Source organism: Ovis aries, chromosome 19 (assembly GCF_016772045.2).
Source record: "Ovis aries strain OAR_USU_Benz2616 breed Rambouillet chromosome 19, ARS-UI_Ramb_v3.0, whole genome shotgun sequence".
NCBI lineage: Eukaryota > Metazoa > Chordata > Mammalia > Artiodactyla > Bovidae > Ovis > Ovis aries.
The window spans coordinates 53,753,941-53,778,341 of record NC_056072.1 but is presented as its reverse complement, the minus strand read 5'-3'; the positions used below and the strand labels follow the sequence as shown (position 1 = coordinate 53,778,341).

General features: G+C 44.7%; 1 protein-coding gene across 4 annotated transcripts in view; it reads left to right on the top strand.

The window, feature by feature from the left end:
* LARS2 (leucyl-tRNA synthetase 2, mitochondrial) overlaps positions 1-24,401 on the top strand; it is a 209,570-nt gene that overhangs the window by 149,632 nt on the left and 35,537 nt on the right. For all 4 annotated transcript variants that reach the window (XM_060402607.1, XM_060402606.1, XM_004018520.5 and 1 more), the window contains 7 exons: positions 1,072-1,179; positions 1,644-1,803; positions 9,692-9,796; positions 12,397-12,512; positions 13,141-13,424; positions 17,266-17,364; positions 20,545-20,682. In XM_060402607.1, coding sequence (XP_060258590.1) covers positions 1,072-1,179; positions 1,644-1,803; positions 9,692-9,796; positions 12,397-12,512; positions 13,141-13,424; positions 17,266-17,364; positions 20,545-20,682 — 1,010 coding nt within the window. The remainder of the gene's footprint in view (positions 1-1,071; positions 1,180-1,643; positions 1,804-9,691; positions 9,797-12,396; positions 12,513-13,140; positions 13,425-17,265; positions 17,365-20,544; positions 20,683-24,401) is intronic.

Sequence of the window (24,401 nt, the reverse complement as noted above, 5' to 3'; positions counted from 1 at the left end):
AAGGAGATGACAGAGGATGAGATGGTTGGATGACATCATCAACTCAATGGACATGAGTTTGAGCAAACTCTGGGAGATAATGAAGGACAGGGAAGCATGGCGTGATGCATGGGGTGGCAAAGAACGCAACACGACTTAGAGACTGAACAGCCAGTCTCGGTTTTAGTCCTGGCTCATCTTTTCCTGTAGGTGGCGCTAGTGGCAAAGAACCCCGCCTGCCAGTGCAAGAGATGCGGGCTCCATCCCTGGATTGGGAAAATCCCCCGGATGAAGGCATGGCAATCCACTCCAGTATTCTTGCCTGGAGAATCCCCATGGACAGAGGAGCCTGGCACGCTACATTTCATGAGGTCGCAAAGAACCAGACACGACTGAGTGACTTAGTGCGCGTGCACACACACATGGATTAAAATTAGACAAATATCAATGAAAATAAAATGTGCGCCTCTAATAGCAAATGTTACACACATCAATGTGATGATTTCTGTTACACTAATTTTCATTTTTACAATAAACTTATAATGCTCTATATATTCTATAGCTGAGCTAGAGAACAGCCATGGCTTATCTTAGAGTCTAAAAATTCATAAACACGTACTTCTTTTGTTTAGGTTCTAGACTGGGGAGGAGAATGCCCCAACCACATCCGTCAAAGATAGGCGTGTTGTTGTTTAGTTGTTAAATGGTGTTTGACTCTTTGCTACCCCTGGACTGCAACACACCAGGCTTCGCTGTCCTTTACTATCTCCCAGAGTTTGCTCAGTTTCATGTCCATTGAGTCGGTGATGCCATCCAACCATCTCATCCTCTTCTTGTTAACTTTCTTCTTTCTCTGAAACCTTGGCTCACTGAGAATAGCGAAGTGGGTGAAGCCCGTTTCGTGGAGTGGAGTCGTGATGGGCCCATCTGTATAACCTTTGCTGGGCCCCTCTGATTGGCCAGTGAAGGAGAAAAGGCTGAATTCCTGAGCCTCAGTGTCCCCAGTTCTCCCGCCTTAGCGAGCCCCCAGTCATTTGCTTTGTCTCAAGCAGTCTGTAGTTTCTACTTCTCCATCTCCTTTCATTCCTACAGGCCATGCAGGACGCGCTGGCAGACCTTCCGGAATGGTACGGCATAAAAGGCATGCAGGCCCACTGGATTGGGGACTGTGTGGGCTGCCATCTGGACTTCACGTTAAAGGTGACTGAGCAGGAGCATCTGCCGCAGTTAATGCTCACAAACCCCCTTCTGCCTCTTTAGACCTCTTTTTAGAAAAGTAGGTGCCTGTATTCATCACATAAATCCTGGAGGAAAGTATAGCACCTTTCCCAAGACAAATAACTGACAGTTATTATTGATTCATGGACAGAGGAGCCAGGAACTGGGGAAAGCCTCTTTCTGGGCATGCTCTGATGTCCTTCGATGGGGACCCCCAGGTGGGCCTGGAGTTAGGCCCTGGGGAGCCCTCCTGAAAGAGGAACTGTGGCCCTCTTCTCTCTCCCGCTGTCTGCCCCTGCCTGGGACCATCTCAGGCCCCCCACGTGCCTGCCGCTGCTGTCCCCCCTGTCTGGGATTGAGGAGGGGTGGGAACAGGGGATGTGGGCTGGGGAGCACGGCAGCCCAGAGTGGGGACTGAGAAATGAAACGACTCTGCCTCTTGTCAGGTTGATGGGCAAGTCACAGGAGAAAAGCTGAGCGCCTACACAGCCACCCCCGAGGCCGTTTATGGCGCCTCCCACGTGGCCATCTCTCCCAGCCACAGGCTCTTGCACGGGCACAGCCCTTTGAAGGAAACCTTTCGGAAGGCCCTCGTCCCTGGCCAAGGTGAGTCGGCAAGTTAAGGTTAAGACGGGGGCGTTACATTTCACAGAGTTCACGGTCCTTTCACAAATGTCATCCTGTGTGATCTGTTCCTCTCCTTGGCATGACTTTATGTGTCGATTTTAAAACGTGAGGATCAGAAAGAGACTTGAAAATAAGTTACGTTGAGTCAGGAGTTTCTCCGCTTCTTTAAGTTTTTAGAGTTTTAAGAGTTGAAAGTTTTAGAGTTCTTTAAGTTTTAAGAGTTGAAAGTTCAACTCTTTCCCTTTAAATATAATCTAGATTCAAAGCTCTTTTCTGATAAGAATAGAATCTTGTGCTTAATTTGTAGTCTCATCATCAAATAAAACTATACTGACAGGGACAGGAAGGAAGCCAGTGAGAAACAGAGGAAACATTTTCAATAACTTAATTTTAGTGTCTCTTAAGAATTCAGAGTGATCTGAGCAGACCAGCAGGGTCCTGGTCTTTAATGAGAATCAGGCTGACCTCAAATTGGCATAGCAAGTGTTGGTCAGTGAGGGTGAGAAGCGCCTGTGCATTAGTCTGAAGTCCAGGGCTGCGAGCCACAGAGTCCATCCCTGGCTCACCCGGAGGAAAGGGGAACATACTGGAAAACTGTGGGGAAGAACCAGCCTGGAGGAAGACTTGGCACAGGCAGCCACGGGAGTTGGGGCAGGAAGAATGAATAATGTCTTAATACCACTGACTGAGGGAATCTGCTCTCACCTTGCCATCAACACTTGGGGCACTTGCTGTGAGATCTGTCCTGCAGAGAAATGTGTCCGATCGGTACAGCTGGGGACCCCTGGCCTCTGTGTTGGCCGAAGGAAGGCCAGGTACCTTATTCCTTGCTAGGCCCCCAGGACTGTCATCCGTGAGGAAGGGATGGCTCTGTAAAACTCAGGCTCTCACCACAGGAAAGGGTATGGATCCTGGGCAGGCGAAAGGAACTCCCCTGTAAATTAGAAGTAGGTCTCAGGAGAAATGTAAATATTTCTGTAAAAATCTCAGCCCACTTCACTTTTCATAGACTATATAAACTTCAACCCAAGGCACACAGTCTGAATTATTGCAGGTCTGTTTAAGTTAGTAGATTAATAAAAATTTTTGAATGGTAGTATAGTTTTGTGTTTTTTTAAAAAATAATTGGAATGCATGAAATAGCCAGGAGGAAAGACTCCCTGATCAGATTGGAAAGATAAACAGTGTTGCCCCAGCTTCTCTCTGCTTAAGATTTATAATTGCTCAGATCAGTTAATACTTACTGAGAGCTGGCTGTGTGCTGAGCACTCAGGGATGGGTAGGTGGCCACTCACAGTCTTGCCTTCTGGGAGGCTGCAGCAGAGGAGACCCAGATGCATATGTAATTCGCTCGCACAGGACACATATCACTTGGTTTCATCTCTTTTGTTGTATATTGAAATAAAGAAAAGACTCTTTTAAGATTTCAGTGTGTGCTTCTGAAGTCCAGTATAGCTCTCTCTCAGTTTTATTTTTCATTTATTCAAAAGGAAAATTGGATTCTTTTCAGTGGTTTAAAGGGAAAACTCATCATTTTTACTCTCATGAACATTTTGGGATTTCTTGAGAGCTATGGCAGTGGAATAATATCTAAAACTGAAAAACTAAAAAATGTGAATCTGACCTTCGATTCCCCCTCCATGCTTAAGTTGGGGACATAAATTAAAATGAAGTAATAGCAGTAGGGGATTAACTAGCTAATAAGTTATAAAAGATAGAGTTCCTGCCATGAAAGGTACGATATGAACCCAAAACATTTTCACATGTAAGAAATTAAGAGGCTATTTTAGCATGGGCCAGCTTTCACGGTCATGTTGGCATCAGCACATCTGACTTGGCCTGGTTGGTTTCCTTTTGGCGCTGAATGGCTTATTTGCTTGGTTCTCCCCTCTTTAGTAATTTCTGAAATAAATCCAAACGGAATGCTCCTCTTGGTTCTAAATTTTCCGATTCTAATTTTCATAGTGGAAATATTCTTTTTGCAGATGCCAATTTATTTGAAGTCTCTAGATTAATTTGCACGTCAGGTCTCTGGATATTGACCTGTGGCCTCAGTCGTTTATGGCCAGTACAGTGCTCGAGTGTAACGCGGTTTTCCCGAAGGTGAATTGAAACTGCTGCACGGATATGGATTCATGCCTCCTTTGGCCTCTAAGGCCACATTTTAAACCTGAGCATCTTATCTCTAGTGTCATTTACCATTGCCAACTGGCTCCGTTCAGACAGGTGCCTTGGTTTTCCCTCAAATATCTGGTTTTCAGGATAAATAAATATTAAAGCAGTGACCACTTCAAGTCATGGTAGCACCCAGTTGTGATAGAATTTGTCACTTGCACGAGCTTAAATTATCCCACTCGAGTTCCTACGGTTGCTGAGTTGGTGTCTGCATGTGGGCTCCTGACTTGGCACAAGATGACCAAGGTTCTGATCCCAGATCCATCCTGTGACTGAAGGAAGCTGAGTTTTCTCAGCAGCGCAGGTGATGGGGCTGTCAGGCAAGGTGGTGTGGGGGCCTGGTGGGTACAGAAGGAGCCCTGAGGGGCTCTGAGGAGGAGGAGTATGGACAGGGTGGTGCTTGAGTGTTAGAGTGGAGACAGGAGAGCGGGCTTCCCCGGTAGGGAGGTGAGAGGTGGTAAGGACCCTGAAACAGCGGCCATCAGGATGGAGGGGCGAGGACAGCTCTCAGAATTGTTTATTTAGAAGACTCCTCGGACATCTCCCTGATTTTTGGCCTGGCCGACTGTGTTGCTCATGTTTTTGACTAAATGTACTGTTTTTGCTCAACATCCTGTAATTGGCACAGATTCCTTTAAGAGAGCAGAAAGTAACGCCCCTCTCCGTATAGATCTTGAAATCGAGTGTATTTCCATAATCACTGACGTTATCTCCTCTTCTCAGTTGACTACGTCTGACTTAAGTCGTGTTACATAAGCTGTGGCTTGATAGGAACTAGAAACCGTAGAAAGCATCAATAGGGGAAATATTGTCAGAGTTCTAGGCACTGTTCTGTTTCTTCCTGGAGTCTTTCTCTTACACTCCTGATATTAAAATATGCAAACCCTGGGGCTTTGGAACCATGCACTTCAGCTCTGAGTCACCGATGATCTACACAATGCCTTTTTTGCCAAAAGGGTAAATGAGGTCTCGGTAATAAGTGGCTTAGGAACCCTGTCGTTGACACATTAGAGAGAGGCCCCCAAACATCAAATAATTTATGGCTCCCTATTGCCTTGCCCTGTCTCCACAGAATCAGCATGAGGGTGGAACAAAGGGCAAGGAACAGAATCCTGTGGGTACCAGTTTGTTCTTCAACATAACTGTCCCTGCTAGCATCCTTTCAGTTCAGCAGGTGTTAATAGATGCTGTGCGGAGGAAAGCTTCTGAGCTCAGGTAACCTGGCATAAAGCAGAAGTAAATAGGTTTCTTTGCTTCCAGACTTGTCAGCGTCTTCTCTGTGCTGACTGATTGTGACTGTCTGCAGGGGAACGTCCGGCGACTCTGCTCACACTTACTTGACCACGGGGCCCTGTTTCCAGAGATCCGGGGACCTAGTTGCAGGCAGCACCGTTCTGCTAAGCACCAAACAAAAGTCTCTGGTCTGTTTTTCCAAGGGGCATGAAAGACCTGCCTTGTTTGCAGTGGGGTTCCTGAGAGAGAGGGCAGCTTCTTGCCTAGAATGTTTCCTTTGTAATTACTGGCTGTTAAGTTAGTAATCCTTTGTGTTTTCTAAGGCGTTTAGCTGTGATTTAACCCCTGTATGAACTGCTTCAGTTACTTGGGATTTCGCCCTGGCTTCCTGCCTTCCGTTGCCGGCACATGGCTCATGAGAAATGTGGAGAACGCCAATCCTGACCAAGAACTTCAAATCTTAACTTTCGTTCTTTCTGAGAAATAGGTTGTGACTGGGTACAGCAGGCACATTGCTGTAGGGCATTCATTACAAATCTGCTCATATGTAAATTCAAATATTAACTTTTTTCCTAATTGAGAAACAGTCACAATAGACTTTTATGTCGGAAAATGAAAAAAGTCCAACCCTTTAATCCATACTTTACTTTTTTTCACATTTTTCTGATAATGACTTTATTGATATATATTTCACATACCATAAAATTCATCTATTTGAAGTGTACAGTTTAATGGTTTTTTTGTATATCCGCAGAGTTGTACAACCATCACCGCTGTCAATTTTAGTACATTTTTGTCACCACCACCCCCCCACCCAAAGAAATCCCATACCCTCCAGCAATCATGCTCAATACCTCCTATTTCCCCAGCCCCAGGAATGCACTAGTCTACTTTCTTTCTCCATAGATTTGCCTGTTCTGGACATTTCGTGTAAATGGACTCACATGGTACTTGCTCTTTCGTGGCGTCTTTCACTTAGTGTAATGTTTTCAAGGTCATCCAGTGTTGTAGCACGTGTTGGTACTTCATTGCTTTTTATTTCAGAATAATACTTCATTATATATTCCACATTTTATTTATCATTCATCAGCTGATAGACATTTTGGTCTCCACTGTCTAGCTAGCTGCTACGTACCTTTGGTACAGATTCTTGTGCGGATATACACTTTGATTTCTTCATGTATGTATCTAAGAATTGAGTTGTTGGGTCTCATGTTAATAGTAACTCTGTATTTAACTGGTTGAGGAACCATCAGACTTTCTCAAGGCAGGTGCTCTATTTTACATCCCCAGAAGCAGTGCGAAGGGATCCAGTTTCTCCACATTTTTGCCAGCACTTGTCACTGTCTTTTTTGTTATGGTCATGCTGATGGGTGTGAAGCATTATCTCACTGTGGCTTCGAAATGGCTTATTGGCCATTTACATATCTTCTGTAGAGGAATATCTATTCAGAGCGTCTGCTCAATTTTTAATTGAGTTGTCTTTTTATTCTTTAATTTTGATAGTTCTTTATACTAGATACAAGTTTCTTATCAGGTATATGATTACATAAATGTTCTCTAGTTCTGTGACTGTTCTTTTCACTTTCTTGATGGTGTCCTTTGAAGCTTGGAAGTTTTAAATTTTGGTGAAGTCCCATTTATCTATTAATACTTGTTTCTTCTATTGTTTTTGCTTTCGGTGGCATATCTAAGATGCCATTGCCTAGTCAAAGATCACAAAGATTGTGTTTTCTTCTAAGACTTTTATAGTTTTAGATCTTACATTTAGGTCTTTAATCCATTTTTAAATTAAGTTTAATTTATTCTTTTGCATGTGGTCATACATCTTTTAAATTCATGTTCCCACACACACTCATCGTAAAAATGAGACTGCTCCTGTCTTTTGTTTTTTCATTTTTGACTTAATATGATATCAGAAAATATTTCTTAGTTTTTAGGCAGGCTTGTCTTTAATCCATGCATAATATTCTATCAACTCAATGTACCATAATATTCTAAATCTTCCCTATCATGTTGAATATTTGGCCTTTTTCATGTTTGGGCTATTAGGGAGACAGTTCTTTGCCTCCGTAGAATTAATTCCTTAGAAAACAGCTCCGCCCCCCCAACCAAAAGAAAAAAGAAAGAAAAAAACATCCCCAAGAGTGTGATTTTTTTTTTTTTTTTTTTTGTCAAAGTTTATGAACCGTTTTTTGGTTCTTTTCACATGTTGCTTGTATTGGTTTCTGAAAGGGCTAAATCAGTTTAGAGTGTCTTATCCAAATGACCTACGAATTCCAGCATGACTTCACAGTGCCGGTGCCCTTCTGATTCTATTTTATTCGTCTGTCTTTCGGCTGTGCTGGGTCTTCATTGCTACGAGGGCTTCTTTCGGTTGCGGTGGCTTCTCTTGTTGCCGAGCATGGACTCTCGAGCATACCCCAGTAGCTGCGGCTCGAGGGCTCAGTGCTCACAGCTCCTGGGCCCTAGAGCTCAGGCTCCACAGTTGTGGCGCACAGGCTTAGTGGCTCCACAGTGTGTGGAACCTTCTCAGACCTGCGTCTCCTATACTGTCAGGCAAATTCTTTACCACTGAGCCACCAGGGAAGCCTTGATGGTACCCTTCTAAAAGTTTTCCCAACGTAGCAAGTAAAAAGTAATACTTCAAGATCACTTTCCATCTCTCTTTATAAAAATTAATTTGTGTTTTTAAAAATCTAAGTACCATATGTATATTACATGAAATTTCAGAGGGTACTAACAACAGCAATGACTGTAGCCTCCTCACCCCACCTCTTTTAATGATTTGGGGAACATGTTACCTAAGATGTAAGTGTGGTGGCTTGACAGAGTCCTAGAAAACCAGTGAGTGAAAAGAAGTGTGTTTCTTGCACACATGAAGCAAAGAGTGGGTGTGACAAGTCTGCTTTGTGAGGTGGTCGGGCCGAGGCTCGCTCTCCTGTCCCGCCTGGCCCCTCTAGGATGTCGCCCTTATCTGTGTGTTCCAGAGGGTCCTGCATGTCATCTGCACGATGGTGAGAAGGGGTGGGGGAAGAAGGGCCGCTCCTTCCCTTTGCGAGCGTGTCCTCATGCTTTTCTGCACAGACTCCCTGGCCGTACCTGGTAGAGGGGGGCTGAGCAGCGCTGCCATCAGCTATGCAGCCATGTGTTCAGCCAGACACTCTGCTGCTGAATCAGAGGGCAAGACAGAGACGGGGTCAGCTGGCAGCCTGTGCCCGAGCCGTTTCTCTGCTGTAGACCAGAGATTTGTGGTCTGTTTGGACAATTATCTTCTGTTTGGATAATTCCAAATTAAGTGTTTTGGTATGACCACATAAATATTGGTCATCTGAGCCAAATATACTCTGATTACATTTTCCTTTTTATATAACTTTCTGTTTTTCCTGAAGTTCATGATGTTCTCTCTCTTTTTTTTTCATTTGTTTTGTGTTCTTTGAATTTCTGATTGTCTTCCCACGCCCTCCCAGAAGCTCTTTAAAACTCCTTTCCAGTTTTCTACATATTCCGGTCTGTCAGATAATCTGCCTGTCCCCTTTTTCCCCTGACGATGCTTCCTAGGGCTTTCTGTCCTGTTCACATGTCACCTGGTCCTTCTCCCAGCATCTGCCGTCCTGGGGGTTCTGTCTGCCTCTGCTCTGCAGATGCCCCTGCCCTCTTCTCTTTGCTGGATTCCCTGTTTGTTTCCTGGGTTCTGTGTCTGCCTCTTTCTTGATTTACCCCTTCCTTTCGCGGGGCTTCCCTGGTGGCTCAGATGGTAAAGCATCTGCCTGCAATGCAGGAGACCCAGGTTCGATCCTTGGGTCAGGACGATCCCCTGGAGAAGGAAATGGCAGACCACTCCAGCATTTGCCTGGAAAATCCCATGGTCGGAGGAGCCTAATAAGTTACAGTCCCTGGGGTCGCAAAGAGTCGGACATGACTAAGCGACTTCACGTTCACTTGTTACTGGACCATAGCCTCTGGTATCTCCTTAGAAGTGGGTCATGGGAAGGAGCGGTTTTGTGTTTGTATGTGTGAAAATCGGATCTCTGCTCAGTCATTCTCTCCTTTCCTGTCCACTTCCATCTTTGAGTGTTATGGTTTAAAATTCCAGATATCTTTTAGTTTCACCGTAGATAGATAGTTGGTTTTCTCTTTCTTCTGTATACATGAGGTACTTTTCAAAAGGATAAGGGAGGTGGTAGGAACATCTTTCCTCCACCTTCTGGAAAGCAAAAGTGCCATTTTCACTTCTTTGGTGAGGAGCATGAATGAATATGTTCATATATTTGCTTAATCTTTTGATTCTCCACTAGTGTGAATTATCTGTTAATACCTTCAAAGAACAAATTCTATAATAATTAGCACAAAACACAGAGGTTCTAAAGCTTCTTTTTCTCACTTGTCTCCTCTGAGACGCAGAGGGTGTTAGAGCCCCAGCTGATGGGCCTCCACCATTGTTCACCCTCATTTTCAGATTGCCTGACGCCTGTGACGGCGGTGAACATGCTCACCCAGCAGGAAGTCCCGGTCGTCATCTTGGCCAAAGCTGACTTGGAGGGCTCTCTAGATGCAAAAATAGGTAAGTAGCTAGTAAAATGTAATCAGGAGAATGTCTTTAGCAGGCTTAAGATCAAAGTACTAGCCTGGAAGAGCTGGCTGTATATTCCATGATCTGTTTTGCCTCTTTGTAAAAATGAGGGTCCCTTCATTTCATTGTCTCTTATTTAAAGCATTACATTTTGAAAACACACTGAGTATATTGCATCTTGCTACTTGCTACTGAGAATAATCAAAAATGTCTGGCCCACAGATTTTGCCAGTGGAACTAGTTGGTGAGACTTGCCTATACAATGTGGGGAACAGTACTACTTAGATAAGAATCCCATTTCAGAACTCATAGAAGCAGCAGCAGCTTCTGAGATGGGGGTTCAAAGCACACGTGATTGATGTGGGCTAACTTTTTGGGGAAGACTTAGTGGAGGGGGTGAACTTGAGCCGTGCAAGAAAGGGATTGTGAAACAGCAGTAGAATCGAAGGCATTGGTAGAGCTGTAAGTTGCACGTGGTTGGTGGCCTTACTCATTGCTGAGTGTTCTAAACTATCCTCACCTAACAGGAAGTCTGGGGTTGAACCAGGGGATGGCACCTAATCATATCCCATCCAAGACCTGCCCTGCGGGGGCCCCGAGCATCTCTCTTTTACAACTTCCCTACTGTAGATTCCAGCCAGTCACCAGTGTGCAGGAACCTGCAGAGAAGGTTCGCCAGTGTGCTGGAAGCTGCAGAGAAAGTTACTGCCACACTCTCTATCTCCTAGCACACAGAAGAAATAGCGTTGCTTATCGAAACCATGTTTTTCCTCATGGTCCTCAGATCCTTTTTTGACAAAGTGATTTGAAGAAACACCAACCCAGAAAACAGATATTTAGCCATTCACGTCATTCTTATCTGACAGTTTAACCTAGAAAATATGTTGCTTAAGGGACATAATTCCTTCTATTACTTTAATGCATCTTATAATTAGTAAAACTCATTAATATAGCCAGCCAAGTTGAACAGTAAAGGAACCTCTTGCTGATGTGGCTTTCCCCGACCACCCACCCCCACCCCCCCCCCCACCGCCCCATTTGGTATTTTGAATCAAAGTACTGGCATAATATTGAGAGTTCTGAAGGAAAAGGGAAAAGAAAAAGAGGGATCTGGTCTTCTTGGGTGTGCGTGGAAAGTCATTCTTCCCCTTGTCTTCATTTTGCGTAGTTCCATAGTTAACATTTTCTAAGTTATTGTCTGTTGCCCTCCAAGAATAACAGAAACGAAAGTCAACGAGATGAAGTAGGGTTTTCACCATCTTACCGGCATGTTACAAATGGTTTGCATTCTGCTGAGCCCCACGTGAGCAGCATGGTGGCCCAGCGCGAGCTTTATGCGGTCAGGTAAACCTGTGATCACGTCTCCATGTGAAGATTGCCCTGAGTTACCCCAGACCCCACAGGAATGGAGTAAATGACTATTCCCCTCCTCGTCCATGACCACTTGTCAGCAATCTCCATTGCTTGCCATCTGTCCTCACCCTTCAGGGTCTTTCAAGTCCACTCTGACAGTTTATTTGCTTCACTAGATGCTTTTTGTCAATAATCTCAGCTGGAACAAACACCACAGAGCTTTCCGTCATACCGTGGCGTTTTCTATCTTTCCAAGGAGGTTTAGAACCCACACCCCAAACATTAAATCACCCTTGTAGGGCAGCGTTCCTTGTCCGTGGCGATCTGACGTATGTATGACCCTTAGTTTTCTCTCTCAGTTGCCGTGTGGCGTGCTGTGTCCACAAGGATGTCAGCAGTTTTGACAGCTGACTCTACAACATGAGTTCTCAACCAGGGGTGATTTGGGCATCAACTGACGTTTGGCAACTGTAGTAACAGTTCTGTTGGTAGAGACCAGGGAAGCTCTTCAATTCCTACACTGCACAGAACAGCCCCACAACCAACTTCAAAATGTCAAATAGGGCCCAGGTGGAGAAACCCTGGCCTACAGAACTGACAGCTGAAAAGCCTGTTTTTCTGAAGAGCTGAAGCTGAAACAGCAGGCCCTGATCCTCTGAATGAGCGATTTCCTTACACTCAGCTCTATCTCCTCAAGGGTGTATGTGGGTTGAAGACTAAATGTCTATTCAGAATGTACTGTTGCCTCTGGGAACAAAGCGCAGTATGGAGAAACACAGTTGCCAGCTTCCCACTTCCTGCCCGAGTGGATGTTTCTGGGGGGCTGGGAGACGCCGGCGGAGTCAGCCCTGCTGATCGAGAGCACCCCACTGTCCTGTGTCACTGAAGGAATTCAAAGACCAGGCTTCCCCAGGTGCTTGTGATTCACTGTTTAAGTGACAAAAGCACCCAAAATTGTATATTTTAGAATTACAAGTAATTGTTTTTAAAGAAAGTAAACAAAGGAATAAGACTTAACCGAAAGCAGTGTCCATATGGAACACCATTGTGTCAGGGTGGTGAGTTTCCCCAAGACTGTCCTCCCTTTCCTCAGTGAATGTGATGTGATTTGATAATTTCTCTGACTGAAAAAGATAGCGTCTCCCTTCAAAAGCTAATGCTGAGTGTCAGTGCTGGCAGTCCTTTTGTGATTGGGGCATTTGCAAAGAAGTCATTTTGTGTTTCTTCACCTTGAACAGGAATTCCCAGCACCAGCTTAGAGGACTCCGCCTTGGCCCAAACCCTGGGCCTGTCCTACTCCGAAGTCATTGAAACGACTCCAGATGGCACAGAGAGACTGAGCGGCTCTGCGGAGGTTGGTGGGGCCTAAGAATTTACTTCTAAACTCACGGTCTTCACATGAGCTTCATGATGTATTTTCCTTTCGATGCAAGTTACAGCCTACCATTTACCACTGCATTCATCCCCACACCGAACAGTCTTGCAGCCTCGTTTCTAAATATATGAAACCAAAATAATGTTCTTTTATTACTGTTATTATTTACTTCTATTTATTTATTTTGGCCACACAGGATCTTAATTGTAGCTTGTGAACTCTTAGTTGCGACACATGGGATCTCATTCCCTGACCAGAGGCTGAACCCAGTTCCCCTGTATTGGGAGCATGGAGCCTTAGCCACTGGACCACCAGGGAAGTCCAAAATGATGTTCTTTCTCAGGATCTAAAAGCTTTTTGACTCCAAGTTGAACCTGATCCCTGAACAGTATCGTTGTCGGAATAGCTAATACCTTATTTTGGGAATCTTCTGCTTGAGAAAAATGACCTCCTCCAGGGAAACTGGTTCCTTGAGGCAGGTGACCAAAATTGGCTTTACCTTTTAGAGCTCTCTCTTCTCCCCAGATGCTTCTTTCCAGACAGTGGCAGTCCAGGGTGGTGGCCTCAGGGTGGCAGCTCATTCTGACCGCTCTCCTTCCCCTCTCAGTTCACAGGTATGAAGCGGCAGGATGCATTTCTAGCCCTGACTCAGAAAGCCCGGAGGGAGAGAGTGGGCGGTGACGTGACGAGTGATAAACTGAAGGACTGGCTGATCTCGAGGCAGCGGTACTGGGGCACGCCCATCCCCATGGTCCACTGTCCGGCCTGCGGGCCCGTGCCCGTGCCTTTGGAGGACTTGCCCGTGACCTTGCCCAGCATCACCTCTTTCACCGGCAAGGGAGGCTCCCCACTGGCGTCAGCTTCCGAATGGGTAAACTGCTCCTGCCCTAGGTAAGGAGCCACACCTCTCGGCCACAACCCTGCCTGGCACGGCCCCTGCTGGAGTGCCAGACTCCCCCGTCCCTCCTGCTAACTCTCCTCTCGGACTTCCGCTTGGTTGGAAAGAATAACATAGGTCTTTTGCAACCTTAGAAAGAGGAGGTTGGAATCTGGAGCCCAGCCCTGTGATGGGTGCCCTCTCCTCTCCTCTGGGCTGGTGGAGGCAGCAATATCAATTCACGTCTTTCCCTGAAACAGCTGATCCAACTGATGAAAAGCTACACATTTTCATCATAGCTTTGGGAAAGACCACTTTCCTTTATTATATATTCCAAAGAGCTTCTCAGAGAAAAGAGGAAATGCCTTGCAGTTTTTCCCACAGAGTGACTATGATAACAGTGGAGATTTATCACAAGCAGCAGAATAGTAGCTGCAAGGACAAGTGTACTCAGGGGTCTCATTCTTTAATATCCTGAAACATGTCATATCTCCTTAATTCTCATTTTGGAAGTAGGATTATGTTTTCTGTCAATTCACTGGCGTGTCTCCCATTTTTTTTTTTTTTAAGATCTTTTGATGTGGATCATTTTTTAAATCTGTATTGAATTTTTTACAGTATAGCTTCTGCTTTGGTTTTTTGATTTTTTGGCCCTGAGACATGTCGGGGTCTTGGCTCCTGACTAGGGAGCGAACCCTCCCCCCACTGCATTGGAAGGCGAAGTCTTAATCACTGGACCTCTAGGGAAGTCCCTCCCATGGGATTTTTTAGGATGCCATTCCAACTGATTAAAAAGTAAATAACAGATACCAAAGTGTAGTATTTCCCTTCATCCTTGTATGGAAAAGCCATTTTTCTCTGCCTTGTAGATCATGATGGGGTTGTTTTAAAGTTTTGAAATAACTTAGTCCTCTTACTACCACCTCTAGGTCAGTAATTAGGTAACCACCTAGTTGGATGGCATCATTGACTCAATGAACACGAGTTTGAGCAAACTCTGGGAGGTAGTGAAGGACAAGGAAGCCTGATGTGCTGCAGTCCACGGGGTCGCAGAGTCAGACACGGCCGAGGGACAGAACAGTAGTGTGAGAGCACGGCTCAGGCTGGCGAGGCAGCACTCACGGCTGCAAGTCCTGGCGGCATCTTCACTAGCTACGTGATCTTGGGAGAGTCACAGAAGCTCGCTGAGCATTGATTTCCTTATCAGGAGTGAAAATGACCCCGGGTAGGGGTCTCAGAAGATGAGAATGAGCACATGGAGCCCTGCACAGTGGCTCCTAGCAGGCAGTCTGTAGCTGGAAGGGTCAGTGACATTCTGCCCTGGCCTGCCAGCAGCTCACCCACGCGCTCACTCAGGCGATTCTGAGGTTTGCGATGGGGCTTGCAGGAATGTAGCAAGCTCTGGGCCAGGTAGGGGAGAGACAGCACACCCTTTTTGTTGATAAGCAGGAACGAAGTACTTCTCTGTTGGAGACATGGGCAGCCTTTCCGCCCACCCATTGTGGCAGCCCAGGGCCTTGGTGATGGGGATAAGATCTGCCTTGTCTACTGATTCCTGGAGAGCAGACCCCAGGGACGGGCGTGGCCAAGGCTCCCTGATGAATCTGATGAGCATGCAGGGCTGAGAGCTGCTGAGCCCATGTGGCCAAGCGGGACAGCCCAGTGGTAAGAACCATGGGCACCAGAGCCCGGCAGAGGTAGATTTGTTACCCCTGAGCTCCAACACCTTGAACAGTTTCTCAACCTCTCTGAACCCTAGTTACCCATCTGCAAAGTGGGAACATCAGTAGTGTCTACCTCATCATCCCCAGAGTTACTGGGGATTAAACGAGATAAAGCCTGGGAAGCATTTGGCCCGGTGCTCACCACCCAGTTGTAGTCTTATTAATGTTGAAGCTAATAACGGTAATAACACTGCCACCATCATCATTGTCTATACCGCCCACTTACCAAGTAGTCTCTTCTGTATAATCCAGCTTTTAGTGTCAGCCATAAAAGGTGTTGGTCATCTTCAAATCCACCGTGACCATTTAAAAAATCAACGTGGCAAGTTTTGGTCAGATATCAGCCCCTTTTATTAGTTGAGTCCTGCATTTTCTTCCTATAAATCGTATGTGTGCCCTAACAGTGAGGAAGAAGAGACATTTATCTTCTAATTATTTCCCCAAAATAGTATGTGTTCTGAGAGACCTGGCTTTCGTTTAGACATGCACTTTTGATATCAGATTCTTAGAGCAGTCCTGGGTGGTAGGAAACAGGATTAAGGGTCCCTTGGGGTTCTCTCCGATAAGCCCCTGCCCCTGGAACCACCACTGTTCCCACGGGAGGCCCCCTGACTGAGAGGCATGAGGCCCCTGGGAGCCCAGAGCCCTGCCAGGTGTGGGCTCCTGTGTTTTCTGCTCAACCACCTCCATTTAATAAGCAGGAGGTGGGGAGTGACTGTTTCCTCCAGTAATATTCGGAAAGCCAGTACCAATTGCTTCACATATGTAACACATAAAGGCAACCCTTCTTTTATTTTTTTTAAAATGCCTTCTTTTATTTTTAAAATTAAAAACAGACTGAAGCCCTTACATGCTAAGTTAGCAAAGGATTCATCACTTCCTCATTGGGGCGCATCATCCCCCTCCTCAAATTTTCCAAGAACAACCGCCCCCCCCCTCCCCCACCAAGGACTCATCCCGCCAAGAAGGCAGCATTGGGAGGCATGGCTGGTCCCACTTCTATGCTTCAGAAGGGAGAGCCTGGAGTCCGAGCTGTGTTCTCCTGCTGTGGCTTCTCACAGCCACAAAGGGTCCCTGCTAATAGCTGTCAACCCCTATCCACTCCTGATCCATGCCTTTGAGGGGTCTTCAAGGGAGCCAAGCACCTTCCTTGGCAGGCTTGGCTAAGGGTACTGTCCCTTGCCTTCCCAGAAGTGGTGGCGTAGGGCTCCAGTCCACTGGGCCATCATTCTACTGACACGTTTCAAAATTGGTTTGGTAGTTGGGCCCTTATGGAACCTCAGTCCTCTCCACGTATCACATCCCTAGAATGAGCACTGCTTTTTCTTTTCAACCCTTCACATACCACGCATCTTCTTCTGTTCACTGTCTTGAACTGTGGGCCTATCCTCACCATCTGTAAGGAGCCTTCCTTTAGACAGTGGTGTGTTGGTGAGTGTGTGCTAAATAGATCACTGGAGGGGGCCTTCTGATTTGTAGTGTTGGCCTATTTCTATGGTACAGGTACTTCCTCCAAGGGCTAACTTCAGACGACCCCTCGTCCCACTGTTGGGAAGAGATCTCAAGAGTCAATCCTCACAAACTGTTACGAGTCGCTCCAGTGCACTTCTGCCTTTGAGTCTCCATGGTGACTTATCTTCCTGAGGTCACCCCCTGAGGATATCTGGTCCTCTCTCCAAGAGATAGAGATAGAAAAAAAATTAAGAAGCCAAGTTCCTTTTTCAGTGCAGTATCTCACTACATTTGGTTTTCAACTTCTCTTCATAAATCGACGTGCCCCATGAGCATCCTAGAGGAGTAGGCATTGGCTGGAGACAGCCGTGACCTGCCTAAGAGAGAAGTGAGTGCGTAAAGAGATGAGGCTCCTGTTGGATATTCTACCATGTTCAACTCAGAGAAGTAGAGAATAGGGCTTTTAACTGTCGGAGATTTACATTTTTAAGTTTCTTTAAAGCATTGTGTACTCTGCAGTACAAAGAGAGCCCGAACCGTGAATTGTTCTTTTCATGATGTGGCATTGTTCTTGTGACATTTTGAATTCGTACTAATTGTTATAGTTTTCTGAAAAGCTGGTGGAAAATGCACTAATACTTAAAAAGAAACCAATCAATGCACTTTCTTTCCTTCTTAGGTGCAAAGGAGCAGCTACAAGAGAGACAGATACGATGGATACCTTTGTGGATTCTGCTTGGTACTACTTCAGATACACTGACCCTCAGAATACTCAGAGGTACAGAAAGCCCTGCTGAATTCATGAGCATGTGTTGGTCTGGGTCTTCTGTGAAGCAAACATCAAGATAGAATTCAATGGGCAAGAGATTTATGGGGGCAGGTGCTTCTGGGGAATAAAGAGGTGAGGGAGCAGGAGTCGGTAGGCAAGCCCTGGACTGGGATATAGGTCTGACGCCGATGAAGGAAAAGGACGAAGGCAGAAGGATTCGGTTGAAGAGCCTCAGACCCCAGCAGAGCTTGAAAATTCTTGAGCAGGCAGGATGGGAAACGCCGAGAGTCCCACGTCAGGAGGCAATGCCTGCTCTGGTCCACTCCTCCCAGGAGGGCACAGGCTGCCATCAACACCCGGTGGGTCCAGAGATGAAAGAGCTGGAACCCATGGGTCAACTCACACTCCTGCAGTGAATGTGTTCAATTATTAAATTAGTTCTTCAGAGCCGAGTAAATCCCAGGTATAGCAAAAATGAAAAAGAGTAAAAGGAAGAGCTTTTGTAATACCCTCATTGGCCCTGCAGTCGTAAATATGTAAAGTTATTAACGTAAATGAAAATAATGATGCAAGTGTACAGGGAGGGTAGAAGGTAGAGAGTCAGCGAGCTGAGAGCAATGACCTCTTAGCACATACGGTCACCAGATAATTTCCAAAGCTGATAAATGAGCAAAGCATATAAACATATTTTTAAATAATTGCCAGAGAAAAAAAACATCTGAAAGGTTTAAAAGTGGCTAATCTGAAAGGTTTAAAAGTGGCAAAGTGACAGGTGGGAGGTGGAGGGGGAGGGTAGTGAAGGAACGGGGCTGGACACCACTGTTCTACATTATAAACCTTTCAGGACTGTTTTTTCCAGCAATGTGCATGTGCTTCTTTGACAAAAATAAATAAGGGAAAGAGAGCAATAGGTAGATGGGTAGAGAAGAAAATGAGAACAAAAGAAAACCAGTGCAGACCACAGGAAACCACAGACACTGTGCTTCAAAGACCTTGCCAACTCGCTCTTGTCCACGGGAGAACCATTATACTGAAACCCTGTAGGCCAGGTATAAAAATGCCCCCGTTTTCTTCGCTGGTTGGGAGATAATGTATTTCCAGGGAGACAGCCGCTCCTGCCTGCCCCAGTCCTGCTATTCCGTGATTCATGTGGAGGCTGTGCAGAAATGAGCAGGAGCCAGAGTGAACAGCAGCTGGCAGAGGCAGAAAGGACACAGAGGGATTGCTGTGGCTGGGACCAACCAGGCAACCCTGGCCAACCCACAGAGAGGCCCCTCTTCTGGGTCTTCCTTTTCGAAGGAGCTTTTATTGCCTTCCATTTCACGTATGGTTGTGAGAGTTGGACCAGAAAGAAGGCTGAGTGCTGAAGAATTGATGCTTTTGAACTGTGGTGTTGGAGAAGACTCTTGAAAGTCCCTTGGACAGCAAGGAGAGCAGACCAGTCAATCCTAAAGGAAATCAACCCTTAATATTCATTGGAAGGACTGATGCTGGAGCTGAAGCTCTGATACTTTGGCCACCTGATGCGAAGAGCCAGCTCATTGGAAAAGACCCTGATGCTGGGAAAGATTGAGGTCAGGAAGAGAAGAGGGCAGCAGAGGATGAGATGGTTGGATGGCATCACCGATTCAATGGACATGAACTTGGATAAACTCCGGGAGACAGTGAAAAACAGGAAAGCTTGGCATGCTACAATCCATGGGATTGCAAGGAGTCGGAAAGACTTAGTGACTCAACAACGGCAAGAATAATTTAGGAAGAGCAGCCTTACAGTGCAGGGGAAATCAAACTCTCCACCTCTCAGAGCTTCAAGGGAAAACCTTCCTACAGATGACAGAGACTCCGGCTTAATGAGGGGCCCCTGAGTGGTGAGACACATCCTGAGACCTTCACAGCCCCCGGTTTGGAATCCCACCCACCACATCATTTCCCTCATAAAATGCTGCCGTGCATTTCCATGGTGCCTTGTGGTCTCACTGGGTGGTTTCCAGGATAGATCATGGATCCCAGCTATAGCTGCTTTCATTGTCTCACTCCTGTTTACTTCAAGCTTACTTTCAAGCACCATCCTTGACTTCCCTTGCTTTTCTGTCGCCTGCGTGAGCAGTCACATTTCTCCGGGGAGCCATTTTTCACATAGAAACATTATTTAGAATTTTGCCAGAATTCTGACATTGTAGTTGCAGGAGAGAAAGCCAAGCTGTATTAAGATGCAGACACATGGTCTTTGGCCAGGCCCACCTGCCGAGCCCCGGGCTCCTGCTTCCAGCCCGAGCTGGAGTGAAGGTCCACGCTGGGGGAAAAACGTACTTGAGGTGTGGGGAGGAGAATTCACAAATACGAGAAACCATGGGGCGCAGATCCTCCACAGGCCAAGGTTTGCCTCACTGGATGACCTCAAGAGAGGGCCTTACCTTGGGGATGAAGAGATCTGTCCCCAGCCAGCACTGTTTCTCCCTCCCACCCCCCACCAACCCCACACCCGACAAGAACCCCAGCCAGGAAACAGAGGGAGTGACCTTTTCCTCCCTGGCATCCATTAGGATTGAGAATGATGCTTCTAGTGAGGAAACTTTTCTTTTAGGACCTCCATTGACCAAAAATATACCTGTTGGGTGAGAGAGAGTTGGGCTATTTTAATTACTCTTCGTATGCTCAGGGCATTTTGAGAGGCATATACAGGCTCTTGCTGACGATCTGCATTTTGAGGCTACTTTTAAGACAGGATTCCTGTTTTAGAATGAAGGTCTAGTATCTGCGTGAGAGTCTCCATTTTCAGTGCCATGTTGCCCTCTGTTGGCAAGAACTCAAAAATCTTATTGTCTGTGGTAATAAAAATTAAAATAAAACCACAGTCAAATATATGCCTTGTACGGAAATACCTTTATTGCTGGTATATATTCCTTTTGTCCTCATTCTACGTGAAAATCACATTTGTTAAAATATATCAGCAATGGCTTCTAAAACAGTTCTTGTAAATTTCATAAATTAATATTGCTCTGACATTTTTCTCCTCTCTTATGTAAGCTTCTCATTATATTTTAAAATAAAAAATCACTGTTTTTCTTTCACATAATTTATTTCAGGGAATATGCAAATTATAATGTCTGTCTAATTTATGCAGTTGTAACAAAGTAGGGTTTTGTTTTGTTTTTTTTTTTAATAAATGACCATTTCTCCTCCTCCCAGCCCATTCAGCGCAGCCTTGGCAGATTACTGGATGCCTGTGGATTTGTACATTGGAGGGAAAGAGCACGCTGTCATGCACTTGTTCTATGCAAGATTCCTCAGTCATTTTTGCCACGATCAAAAAATGGTCAAACATAGGTAAGCATTTACACTGCTTTGCAAAAGAATTCGGTTTCTTGAATAGCAGCGGAAAGCAGGTGTCAGTTCTTCTGGAGCAAGGTGAATATATGTGTAGCAGAAGAACTCTTATTTTTCAAGTATGCCTTAGAGGTCACTGTCAGCCTTGACCGTTGGAAGTCCACCTGTGTTGTTGAGTCAGTCCCAGCCTGTGCTGTTTGCCTGCTCACATAGGATCTTCCCCTCAGCTCTTCTCTGTTAGATGGAGTTAAATCTCTGCTAACGGAGAATTTTCACCTGGGAGGCAGCGGAGAGCTTTCATTATGTTACATGGCTTTTTATAGCTTCTCGTGTGAGGTCATGTTTATCATCAGGTCCTTCGATGTCAGCTCTTTCCAAGCTTGACTGAATCCTGCCTCAATATATCACTCTGATAAAAGTGCATAATGGATTAAAAGCTAGGGAAAAATCCATTGAGAAATTCGTTCCCTGTTGGTCTGTAATCTGTTCCCCGTGGTGTTCAGAAAGATGTGTGTGGGGGCTTCTTTCCCATGAAATACCTCATATATATATGTATATATGTGTGTGTATATGTGTGCATATATATAATGTGTATAATATGTATATTTAATGTACTGTACAGTTTTAAAAATAAAATGACCATCCCTGCACCCCCTTGTCACATTCGGAAACAGAGTCTTACAGGCCCTTTGGAATACCCAGGATGCCCTCTCCAATCAGATCATCCCCGTTCCTGCACCTCTGCCTCTCCCCTCACAATGCCATTTCTGAGTCTTGAATTATGCATTTTCTTGCTTTTCTTAAATTTATTGCTTCTTGATGTATTTTGACTAAATTTATGTTTTACATTGAGGCACAGTTGATTTACAGTCTTCTGTTAGTGTCAGGTGTACAGCAAAGTGATTCAGTTTCATATGTACTTAGATATATATATATATTTATGTAAAACCATCTTTTGCAGATTCTTTTCCCACATAGGTTATTGCAGAGTATCGAGTAGAGATCCCTGTGCTATACAATAGGTCCTTGTTGATTATTTATTTTATATATATTATTGTGTATATGTTAATCCCAAGCTCCTAATTTATCCCTCCCCTCAACCTTTCCACCTTGATAACCATAAGTTTGTTTTCTACCTTTGTGACTCTATTTCTGTTTGTAAATAAGTTCATTTGTATCATCTTTTTAGATACCACCTATAAGTGATATATATTTGTCTTTCTCTGTCCAATTTACTACGCTTAGTATGATAATCTCTAGGTCCATCCATGTTGCTGAAAGTGGCATTGTTTCATTCTATCTTGTGACCGAGTCACATCCCATCGTATATTTGTATGACATCTTCTTTACCCCTTCCTCTGCTGATGGACATTTACGTTCCTTCTGTGTCTTGGCTAACGTAAATAGTCTGCGGTGAACATGGGTGTGTGTGTATCTTTTCAAATTACGGTCTCCATAGTGGTTTACATTCCCACCAACAGTGTAGGAGGGTTACCTTTTCTCTGCACCCAACATTTGTTATTTGTAGGCCTTTAAAATTTTATTTATTTACTTACAGCAGTGCTCGGTCTTCGTTGCTGTGTGAGCTTTCTCTCACTGTGGCAAGCGGGGGCTACTCTCTAGTTGCAGTGTCTGGGTTCTTCACTGAGGTGGCTTCTCTTATTTCGGAAAGTGGACTCTTGAGTGCACAGGATTCAGTAGTCGTAGCTCGAGGGCTCCGGAGCAGGGGCTTAGTTGCCCCAAGGCATGTGGAATCTTCCCAGGCCAGGGATCAAGCCTCTGTCTCCTGCACTGGCAGGCGGGCTCTTTACCGCAGGACCATCAGGGAAGTCCTGTGCGTAGGCTTCTGATGATAGCCATTCTGGCTGGTGTGAGGTGCTACCTCAGTCTAGTTTGATTTGCATTTCTTTAATAATTGGCAGTGGTGAATGTTTTAAGATACAGGTGTTGTTTCTGCCTTTGAACTTTCTATAAATAGAATCGTTTTTCGCACGTTCTCTCTTGTGTCCCTTGCTCAGCATTTCTGGAATTTCACCCATCTTGCTGCATGGAGTTAGTTGCATTTCTGTTTTACTGCCATCTGGTATTACATTACCTGGAATAGAGTTTCTAATACAGAGTTCACTTCATGTCCGTACCATTAAAGTCCTTGGGCTGTTTTGTGCAGTTATGAACAAAACTGCTAGGAGCATCCATGTATGTTTCCTGACATACGCACATGAGCCGTTCTCTAAGATAATGTGCCTGGAGTGGGACTGCTGAATTGTAGGATTACTCACATGATCAACTTCAGTAAGAAAGCCAGGCTGTTTTTCGGATTGACGATATAAACCGACACTGGCACTACCAGAGGTGAGCATCCTATTGATGACTTGACATCCTCACCACTACAACATACAGTGCTGCCAACCCTGCGTCTCCGTGGAGGGCGGGTTCTGGGACCTGCTGAGGGTACCAAATCTGCAGATGCTCAGTTGCCATGGTTGGCCCTTGATATCCATGGGTTCCACATGCTTGGATTCAACCCACCACGGATCGTAAAACAGAGAGGGCTGACTGTATTATCCAACTGTAAGACTTTTGTCAAACTTGTGGTTATATAATGGATGACTTTGTGAGTTAAATTTGAATTTAAAGACTTAATGCAGTTTAGCGTGTTTTCATTCTGTTTATGAGCCTCTGTGTCTCCACTTCCGTTAAATCCCCGTTTGTGTGTCTTGCCCTTATTTCTTCTGGGCTGTCTTTTATCGATTGTAGGAGTTCTGTAAATATTCTGGATGCTGTGTGTATTGCAGTATTTCTTTCCGTTCTCGGCTTGTCTTATTTTTACGGTGTCTTTTGATGAGCAGAAACTCTTAATTTAATGTAGTAAATTTTAATAATCTTTTCCTTTATGGAGACTGCTTTTAGTATCTCAATACCTTTAATGGAATAATCCATCATTTTCCCCACTGATCTGCAGTGCCCTTTCCATCATAAATCAAGTTTTTGTGAATATGCAAGAGCCTATTTATAGGGTCTTTTTTTTCTTTTGTCCATTGGTCTATTTGCTTTTTTCTGTGCCATTAATAGTTATTTACTGGCATTGTTTAAGTATACAAGTCTCAATATCTAGTAAGGGCAGTCCTCCTACTTTGTCCTTTTTCTTTAGGAGTAACTTCACTATTAATATATTTGGACTTTTGTTCTTCCATATAAATTTCAGATTCTGCTTGTCAGATTCCACAGAGGTTATCTGTTGGGCATTCAACTGAATTGCATTGGATCCACATACGTATTAATCTTTTCTCACTCTTCCTTCTTGCATCTCTGAATTGAACATCTGAAATCATTTCCCTTTTATCTGAAATATATATTAATATTAATACTTTAGAGTCTCTTTTTTTTTTTAAGTAATGGACCAACTGTTAGTTCTTATTTACCTAAAAATAGATTTATTTCAACCTTGTTTCTTAGTTTGCCAACTCAATAGCACACTTAAAACAATGTGTTTTTTATGTCTAATCTGGCTTTTTCACTTGTTTTTCATCAGGACAATAACTCAGGTTCTTTTGTCTGCTACTCTGCCTGGAGCACCATTCCTGAGATTTTTTTTTTTCAGTTGTTTCTGTGCTTTGTTTTTTCATACAACAACCTTTTAGAATGTTTTTTAATTGAAGAAAAGAAAAGGGGAAAATATATCTGGTCATCTCTCTGTCCAGTTAATTGATGTTAACAAT